This window comes from Helianthus annuus, chromosome 9 (genome assembly GCF_002127325.2).
Source record: "Helianthus annuus cultivar XRQ/B chromosome 9, HanXRQr2.0-SUNRISE, whole genome shotgun sequence".
Lineage (NCBI taxonomy): Eukaryota > Viridiplantae > Streptophyta > Magnoliopsida > Asterales > Asteraceae > Helianthus > Helianthus annuus.
In genome coordinates, this window is record NC_035441.2 from 35,851,304 (window position 1) to 35,862,067 (window position 10,764).

The 10,764-nt window shown below is 36.0% G+C and overlaps 1 protein-coding gene across 1 annotated transcript; it reads right to left on the bottom strand.

The window, feature by feature from the left end:
- Nucleotides 1-6,283: 6,283 nt before the first annotated feature.
- Nucleotides 6,284-7,997, bottom strand: LOC110877426 (berberine bridge enzyme-like 8). Its single transcript, XM_022125559.2, has one exon. It carries the CDS (start codon nucleotides 7,995-7,997, stop codon nucleotides 6,408-6,410), a length of 1,590 nt encoding a protein of 529 aa, XP_021981251.1. The 3' UTR covers nucleotides 6,284-6,407.
- Nucleotides 7,998-10,764: the final 2,767 nt, after the last annotated feature.

The following is a 10,764-nucleotide window of genomic DNA, read 5'->3' on the forward strand; positions in this document are numbered from 1 at the left end:
AATCTCACTTCAGGGAAATCAGGACCTAAAGGGCATGTTTGGCTAAGCTTATTTTACCTAAAAAGAACTTTTTGTGAAAAAAAACTTATTGACTTATGACTTTCTGAAAAAGAGTTTTTAAAAAGAGTAAACTTTCGTTTTGCCCCAAACCTTTAAAAATAGCCATTTTCCTCCCTGATGTTTCGGTTTTATCGCCAGTTTACTCCACGGACTTAACTCCATCCATATTGTATGTTAACTGAAAGGGTATTTTGGTAATTTCAAGTATACAATAAGGGTACTTTGGTAATTTATATTTAAATGTAAAGTATTTATATATATATATATACACATATATAATACAGTCTGTACTCTCTCTCTACAAACACACTCTCTCTCCTTTCTCTTCTCTCTCTACATACATACCCTTTCTTCTCCATCACCATAAACAATCACCCACCACCTCACTGCCACCACCCCCTCACCACCAATAGCCACTGCCTCACCAACCACCTGCCACCGTTACACCGCCCAATCGCCACCGCTTGTCAGATTCCAAACCATCAGAAGTAAACTGATGGGTAATTTGTGAATTAGTCTCTTCATCTTCAAGACCATCAGAAGAAGATGCACAACAAACAAAACATAAATCTGAAATCACTTTTTCCCCAAATCCCATCATAAAACAGAAAGCCGAAACTAACAACAAACTCTTCACCACTTCACCTTTAAAATCATCACAATCAACCTAGGGTTAGGGCTAATCTCAGTTCAATCGCCGTTTGGATCTGAGCAAAACAAGGATGCTCAAGAAGAAGACACAAGTTTATCGGAGATTGGTACTTATCGAGGCCCCAAAATAAAGAGCACGATACCTATCCATCAAAGAGTTCATCTTTGTGATCGACATCAAAGGCTCCAGAAGCTATTACATTAACTGTATTTTTCCAACAAGTTTGGATCTGAGATCTGAGATCTTAGGCGGGTGACGGTAGCAGGTGGTGGTGATGGCGAAATGGTGGTGATGACGGGGGTGGTCGGATAGGGGTGGCTTCGGTGGTCGTAGGAGATGGCTGTGGTGGTATTTGTAGGAGGTGGTTGCGGTTGCGGTGGTTGTCCCTGGAGGTGGCAGGGGAAAAGGGAGGTGTGGTGGTGATAGTCTGTTACGGTAGATACTAGAGAGAAAGGTAGAGGGATGATTTGGTAATGTGTGTGTATATTACTAATAATAATAATACTTGTGTTTTTATTTTTTTATTTACATTTTCAATATAAGAATGGATTTTTGAAATTTATAATAATTAATTAAATACTTATATATAAAATTACTAAAATACCCTTATTTTTAATAGACAATTTAGATGGAGTTAGAAGCGGGGAGAAAAATGATGATAAGTTACATAGATCAGGGAGTAAACTAGCTTTTTTTAAAGGTTTGGGGAAAAACTATTAAAGTGACTAAACCACGGGGAGCAAAACTGAAGTTTACTCTTTTAAAAAAGTGTTTAGATTAGCTTATGGGGTGGGAAAAGCTAATACGTCAATAAGTTGTTTTTTATAAAGTGTTTGGTTTAGCTTATTGATGTAAATTGACTAAAAGAGACATTTTTTATTAAGTCAACAAATATAAGGAATCTTAAATGATGGGTAATCTAGTAATTTGATCTTTGAAAAGTTATAAGCTGAATAAAAAGTCACAAACCCCTAACTTCTCAAAAATGACTTTTTGATAACTTTTTCTCCTTTTCAAAAAGTCATTTTGAAAAGGATTTTTAGGTTTGACAAACACTAAAACTTCTTTTTAGCTTTTTGATTAAGTCAATAAGTCATAAGTTGGGTTGGAAAAGCTTAGCCAAACATGCCCGAAGATCATGCAAACAAGCAAACAGACTGTCTAATATTACACGACTGTCTAATATTACACGTTACACATACCATTAAAAAGTTATTAAACTAAAAACCTTATAACATACCACAACCTAGTTCCCATAACCAAGTTAAGGACTAATTAAAACAAGTAGCAACTATTACCAACATCCCCAAACAAACCCTAACAGTTCAAAACTATCTAACAAACTCCCCATCCAAACCCCAGTAGCCAAACAGATGGGAAATGAGACATGTATGATGAAAATTATCAACACAACATAAAACGAAAAATGTGTTACCGATTTCGAGATGGTGATTGGGGGTTGTTCGTCCCGAGCAGACGTGGTTAGGGCTTGTTCGACGGTGGCTGGGGTTCAAATCGGAGCAGGTTGTTCGCGTGGTCTTCAACAGTGGCCGGAGTTCAATTCGGAGCAGGTTGTTCGCGTGAGTCTGATATGAAAGGAAGGTGAAAGAGGAAAGAGATTGAGGGTGCGTGGATGAGTCTGAGAAGTGAAAAAGGTGAAGTTAAGTGAAAGGGGGAAAAGATATGGAAGGGAAAATGTCCTATTGTTTAGGAATGGTTAACTTATAGAAAAGAAATGTCGTTCCTACAAGTAAAGGTAAATTACTTTTTAAAATAAATAAATTACTTTTGATATATAGTTAACATTAAAAGTAATATTTTTGACATATAGAGGCAGCATATATATCCTCTTTATAAGTTAAATTTTATTTTTTCTTTATTAATTAAAAGAAACACTGGCATGTATACTAGGGGCAGCAATTCTTGACGCGACCCGTTAACCTGACCCGAACCCACATGAAAAAAAAAGGTTTGGGTCGACTAACACAACCCGTCTAAAAAACGGGTCGGGTTTGGGTTGACCCGTATTAAAAACGGGTCGGGTTCGCGTTGACCTGTATAAAAACGGGTTGACCCATTAACCCGTTTAACTATTTAGATAAAAAATCTTTTATATTTGTGTTTTTTTTTTCGGTTTCTATTTAAATGGTTAGTTGTAATAATGTTAATTTTGACACATTATATTATTTATTTATCACACCTATACTAATTATTAAACATGTTATCGATAACCCGCTTAAAACCGAACAACTCGTTTATAAATCGTCAACTTATATCACTCATTTAAAAATATAGGTTAAACGAGTTGACCCGAATTAATATGGGCCGGGTTAGGGTTGAAATCTTTGAATAGTCTTTAAATAGGGTTTAAATGAGGCCGCTACTTCTTTACCCTAAAAAAAAGAACGTTAGCTATCTTTTAACATATTCAGCCGCTCCCTTCCTCTTCTCCTGCGATTAAAGATTAAAGACTATTTTTATGTTTATGTTTTAAGTGTGTTTCGACTTGAAGAAACAGTGGCTCGAATGACCGGAATCAATCGGACCAAGGGTTTAGTTCTGCATAAAAGGGTGAGTCTTCTCGTTTGATTCGGGGTTTGGCTGAGCTTCTTCTCCGAACGATATCTGCAAAATGAACAGTCGTTAGACTCGCCACGGGGAGAATGGGGGTTCTCTCTGTGACCACCCTACGGCGTGAGAATAGGTACAGATCTCAATGAAGAAGGAGAAGTAGTAGTGAAAGTGAAGTGAATGTAATTTGAGAGATTATACCTGAGTTGTCTTATTTATAACCGGATTTGGGCGGGAAAGTCTGTTGACGGAGGCAATAACGGAAAGCATTTTCCGTAAGCAGTTACCCTTCTTGCCGTTAAGCACCATCGTGACGTTTATGCACACAAATCGTGGGCGAGATCAACGGCTGGGGGATTCCCCGTGGAAAGTGAATGTGAGTGGATCCTTCTCCAAGTCAGTGCCATCATCGTGACCTGGATGAGCATTCAGGATGATGCCACGTCACCATTCGGTTACAACTAAATGGTTTATGCACGATGAAGTCTTCTAGAAGGTCTTACAGCTGTAACGTTTCGTCCTCTTGCCACGTGTCAATTCTGTTATAACAGAAAGGACTTCTTTTGCTTAAGTCTTGGTTTTAATCGCGCGGAGATGTTTTAGGGTTTTGATCCCAAATCTAACTACTCCGTTGCATAAGCCTGCGCAAGGATGTGAGATTAGTTCTATCTCGGCGCGCGGATGTTGAAGACTGCTTTCTTTTAAGTTTTCTTCTTTAGAACCGATGCGCAGCCTCACAGGGTTCCCTTAAAGAGATTTATTGTGATGAAGTTGTGGTATGGTCCAATGTGCCTGCGCAAGGTTTTGGGACCATACCCTTCACAACTTTAATTTATGTTTAACTATGTTTTTTATGTGTTAAGTGTGTTTTTAATCATGTTTTTGTGTTTATTATTGATTAACAAGTAGAATAGGTCATATTGATGTGGACAATATTTTTTTTTATTTTGAGTGCTTCGTATACGTGAAGCTCTCGCTTCGTGCTTGAAGCTTCGCTTAAAGCTTTTGGAACCAAAACGCTTTGGAGCGCCTCGCGCTTTTTTAAACCAAGGTTTCCATGAATTTGGATGATTTTCGGACAAAAACTTCTGAACTTTTTGATTAATTTGAACTGTTTTCGGTTGATTTTTGATGAGATTCGATTTGATTCAATCGAAATTTTGAACATTTCGGACATTTTTTTCTTATGATGCATGTAAAGTATTAAATAGGAATGTTCAGAGTGCGTGGTTCGACCGGTTTTGATGAAAAAATTGGGATGAACCGCTAACTATGGTTTCGAAGAACAACAAACCAAACTGGCCAAGTTGGTTTGTTTGGGTCAGCCACGCTGGTCAGTTTGGCAGTTTAAACCGATTTTTACATATACTGGTATATAAAACTATATATTACAAAAATGAAAACATATATACACACACAGAAGATGATAAAAGTTAAACCGCCGGTTCCAAGATCTAAACTGAACGAACCAACAAAACCGAAATGTTTGAATCTCTTACTGGCCGACCTGCTTCACACACATAACTTTATATTCACAGTCCGTCTTAGCATGTTTGATGAAAACTTTGGGCTGAACTGATAACTATGGTTTTGGAAAAACACAAACAACTGGCGAGGTTGGTTAGCTCAGCAGAACCAGCCGGTTTTCACGATTTTACGGTTCTGTTTTGGTTTTAAAAAAAAATCTTTTTTATAAAAAAGGTTTGTTCATGAGTATAGAATATACATGTTAGTATATATATGCATGCACACATAACTTTATATTTCTAAAACATAACTTTATATTTCTAAAACATAAAATAAATAAATAAATAATAACTCTGATGAGAATGCTCTGACGAGTTATTGATGTGGATGAATCTTTGATTGAATTTCTTAAGTTTCCTTGTTTTTTTTAGATTGAGAAGTTAAACGAATTTTTAAAGGAGCTCGTTAATGAAAAGAAAAAAGATAAGAAAGGTTCAATGAACTTATAGAAGGGTTGGTGGCTCAAATGGAAAAAGAGAAAGAAGAGAAAGAAGCTATGCTCATTATGATGACGAAGATTGAAGCTATGCTAACAACTTCGGTCCGCAAATAAGTATAAATATTTTAGCTTTAATGTTTGGTTTAGGATGTTTTAATTGGGATTGATTGATATATTGATTTGGATGTTTATCATGAGGATAATGTGATATTTGTTACGATCTTGAAATTATATAAATTTACGTTTTTTTAGTCTTGCAAGATTAAAATGCTAGCATAAAAATAAGAATTAAAGGGCAAAAAAAAAAAAAAAATATCACAAAAGCAGTAGCAAAACGGTGACAACAAAAAGCGGTAGCAATAGTGGTGGCAAAAAGCGGTGGCAAAGTGGTGAGAAAAACGGTAGCAAAACCTTAGCAACAAGAACCATAGCAAAATGATGATAAAAAAGGGGTAGCAAAACCGTGACAAACTAACGGTTGCAAAACTGTAGCAAAAAAAATAGATAAATAAACGATAGCAAATAGGTGACAATAGGGCAATTGCTATGTGTGATTTTTTTACTGAATTTTTAGTGGCAATTAAAATGGTGACAAAAGGGCAATTGCCACCATTTTGCGACCGAAAGTGCGGTAGCAAAAGCCCTATTTTCTAGAGTGTAAAGGTGCTCGTTTCTTGTAGTGCATGGTTTTGTCCGTGTCATTGCTATTTCAAATCATATGGAATGATTACTGCCTTTTAATGGGCATTTTTTTGCCACATCAGTATCATAATGTGATGCAGGCCAAGTGTGAAAGATCAAGCTAACAGTTAATGCTCTTAAATGCTCATTTCATTCACTACTTTCCATTATTTTTCTCCTTTTTAGGTATTATTCTAGAAATGTCCATCCCTCTTCGTACCCCTATAATACCCAAGAAGCGATGCTAAGAGCGTTATCAAACCCTTTCACACCCATAATACCCATTACAAGTGGCCTCGGTGAATCTTTAACACAAAAAACATAATTAAAATGTACATCAAACATCCTCAAACTATACACAATCACACTTCTTTATTGAAATTATATATCAAATAAAACGTTACAATCACAAAGTAATAATCAACATATATATTATGCAAACGAATATATGTAAATGAGTCAAAAGAATGACGTAGTTTACTTCCTTGAAGAGGGCAAAGTAGGTATACTTTGCTCATTTCTAAAGAAGTTATCAGGATCCACCATCGTTTTAACCTTCACCAACCTTCTGAAATTAGTCTCCTTGAAATACTTGACCCCGTAAACAGTCCCTTCAAGGAAACTATTCTTCCCATTACTTGTAACACCAATATCCAAATCCCTATAATTCAAAAAAGCTTCTCTAGGAGACTTTGAAACAAATGGAGTCATGTACTTATGCAAAACCCTAGTAAGGTTTACATAAAAGTTCGCGGCAGCAACGCCATTTTCGCTCCAATCTAACGCATATTGTATCTTCGCTATGTTCCCGGCTCGATGAGGAAATGGTTTAGCGAACTCAGAGATTTCAGCCATTCGTCCACCGTAAGGATTGAACGTTAAACCCGGATGCTCTAGCTCAATCATCTTTTGGAATATAAACCTTAACCCTTGTTTTGAAATAGGGTTTTTGACATAATCTGATTTTCTTTTGAGATGGGTAAGGGATCGCGGGATTCGACTAAGAAGAGTTGAATCTGGTGATCCAGGAGGGAAGTTGTAGTACCATAGAACGGACTGAGTCCAGTTCATTTCTTGACAGTCTGATCTTTGTAACCCTAGCTCCGGGAAGCTTTGATCCATAATATTCATTAGGGTTGTGGTGTTACCAAGAAACAAACTCGGAAACGAAGCACGTATCGTTTTCGCCCCATTCGTGTTGTTCACAACGCCGAAACCCATTCGGATGAAAAGATTTTCGTCTAGCTTGTCCGCAACTCGTAGCCACCGGTAAGCGACATCTGTTACGTTCTCTTCAGACGTATGTGTCACTCGAAACACGGTTACAGTAGCCGGAACCCGAACTAGATTAATTTTGTACGATATAACCACACCGAAGCTCACACCTCCGCCACCAGTTATCGCCCAAAACAAGTCTTCACCCATCGATTCGCGGTTTAGAAGCTTTCCGTTAACATCAACGATTTCAGCATCGATGATGTTATCAACAGTAAGACCGTATTTTCTCATCATGTTACCGTATCCCGCACCGCTGAAATGTCCACCAACGCCAACGGTAGGGCAAACTCCGGCGGGGAAGCCGTGAGTGCTGCTTTTTTCGGCGATTCTATAGTAAAGTTCGCCTAGGGTTGCACCGGTTTGAACCCAGGCAGTTTCATCTTCGATCGATACATTGATCGAGCGAAAATTAAACAAATCAAGGATGAAGAACGGGTGGTCATATGCGACGTACGATAGACCCTCGTAGTCGTGACCACCGCTTCGGGTTTTCATTAATAAGTTGTGTTTTTTGGCGCATTTGATGGAGACTTGAACATGTGAAAGGTCTAATGCAGTGATAATTATGTAGGGTTTTGGGGTGGTGGATTCGTTAAACCGGAGGTTACGAATGTAGGCTTGCAAGACCGTGGGGAACGACGCGTTGGCCGGAGTGTAGATTGCACCGGCGATCGGAGTAGTGAGTTCTGGTGAATTGATCAGGCACTGGATGAAGTTTTGCTCGGCAGTATTTGAAGTTGCAAATGCATGGCTAAAGAGGAAAACTGATATTAGGGCAAAAAGAGACATTGTTGTAATAGACATGCAGATATAGTTATTATGGTATGGTATTTATAGACACAAATTGATAATTAATAAAAGAAGTGTATATTTTGACAACGAACTAATGCGATTGACATATGTGTGAAAACTATATAAGGCGTTTTATTAAAAAGTCTTCGTTATATGTCATGCAAACGTTTTACTTTTATAAAAGGAAATCAATAAGTTATTAAAAGATTGATAAAAGATTGATTGGAGATATTATATTATAAATAATAACATTTGACAATTAGTAAAAGAAACGTTTATATTCGTTCGATCCAGAATATTAGGTTTTAGATTGAATATAATATAAAAATATGGGCGTATTCACTATATAGAAAACTAGAAATAAAATATCATGAATAATTTAAAGATTATAAGTAAATAAGAGAAAAGAAAGGGTAAGAACAATTCTGAGGATACATAAAAATAAGACACTTATCCCCAATAGGTTTATTTTATTATATACTATAGAGTTAACTGTCATTTTCGTCCCTGTAATTTGTTCACTTTTATCATTTCAATCCAATTTTCAAAAATGTACCAGTTTCATTCTTTACATACTGGAAACGTGACACTTTAGTTCAAAAATTAAAACACAGTTAAGTTAGACAGGTTAAATGAAGGTTATTATTGTCAATTCATATATCTTTTATTGTCACCTTATTTTATGTATTAACAATAATATCCTTCATTTAATATGTCTAACTTAACTGAGTTTTAATTTTTGGACTGAAGTGGCACGTTTCCAGTATGTCAAGGAGGAAACTGATACATTTTTGAAAATTGGACTGAAATAGTAAAAGTGAACAAATCAGAGGGACGAAAATGACAGTTAACTCTATAGTATAGATTTTAAGTAGAGATATGAGAATTGTATAATATGGTTAATTATGCTTAATTAGCATTTGAAATATATAATTTTACGTTGCCACAACATATGAGAATTGTATACTATGGTTATGCTTAGCATTTGAAATCTATAATTTTACGTTGTCACAACATATAAATTGTTCAAAACTATTACAAAATGATTGTACGAATTGAGTTTGTATTAAATAACACTCATTGACAATTAAATTGTGGGGTTATTAATTACAGGATACGTAAAACCTATATTATGGTTAAACTTGTCAAAGATTTTTAATTTATTTCAAGATATAATTAAATACAAAACGTGTATAAAACTTAATTCGAAACTAATAAATTATTGTTATTATTTAGTCCAGGAGAAAACTTGCTTTTGAAAAAAAAAAATATGATTTAAAAATTGAGTGAGACGATCTTACAAGTATCTCACACCTAGAAAAATTTGACCATTGAAATTGTCAAAATAATACGAATATATAGTAGTTGACATTACAAAGTGTCTCAATTGCATAATTACTACCTAAGGTTGCATTTCTAGACATTTAATGTCTCGTACATTGCTAATATACAAGTTTGGATATGTTCTGTAACGTTTATCTAATTAGTCTGCAAAGTGGGAATCTTCAATATTGGTACAACAACATTTGAATAAAAATCAAACTACACGTGATGGTAAGATCAAATGTTGATATATTACAAAATAAAATACTAATAACATCTTTTAAGGAAGTGAATTAATAAACTATTCTTATGAAATAATAGTACTCGTAATCAAAAGTTACTATATTAGCGTTTACAAATCGGTTATGTAATAACTGATGGATTTTACAATTATATAAACACTTATAACTATTATTTCAATTATAACATTATGTGTTACATCTATATATATATATATTTATATGCTTTAATTAGTTTGTATTATCTCAATGCATGTCGCATCTTCACCTTACTGATGTTCACCTTTCGCGGTTTGCAGAATGATTGGTACTTCGTGTGTTATGTATCACAAGAAGAACCAAAGTCTTGGAAAGAAGTCTTAAAAAAAATTCTTGGGTGGAAGCTATGCAGGAGGAACTGCAACAATTCTAGAAGCTAGGTATCTGGAAACTGGTTGAAAGACCTAAGAATTACAAGAAGATTGGCACCTTTTAGGTGTTCAAATGCAAAAAAGATGACCGTGGAGTAGTTGTGCGAAATAAAGCAAGAATTAGTTATTCATGGTTTTCGTCAGGTAGAAGGGATAGATTACAACGAAGTATATGCACCAGTTGCACGTCTTGAAGTTATTCGCATTTTTCTAGCCTATGCATCCTTCAAAGGATTCAAGGTTTATCAAATGGACGTGAAAAGTGCATTTTTTTATGGTGTGGTTGAAGAAGAGGTGTATGTCGAACAACGTCCGGGTTTTGAAGATCTTATTCATCTAGATCGGGCTTGGTTACTCAACAAAGCTCTCTACGGGTTACATCAAGCACCAAGGGCATGGTATGCAACGTTATCCAACTACCTACTGGAAAATGGTTTTCGCCGACGTCTGATCTATTGCACTCTTTACATCAAAGAAAAGGATGGAGATCTTCTGTTAGTACAGGTATACGTAGATGATATTACTTTTGGTTCACCTAACGATGTTTTGTGTAGGGACTTCGAGCGTGTTATGCAGGAGAAATTCGAGATGAACGTAATCGGGGAAATGAACTTCTTCTTGGGCCTGCAAGTTCAACAAATAGAGTCTGGGATACTCATCCATCAAACTAAATATGTCGGTGACATCTCGAGTCGGTTCCAGATGTCCGAAGCGACGCCCATTGGTACCCCACTTCCACAGAATCACGGGATTACTCCGGACTTGAAGGGTGAAAGCGTTAACTCTTCACTT

Bases quoted from the DNA above. Each gene is read 5' to 3' on its own strand.
- LOC110877426 (XM_022125559.2), bottom strand. From the start codon at position 7,997: ATGTCTCTTTTTGCCCTAATATCAGTTTTCCTCTTTAGCCATGCATTT.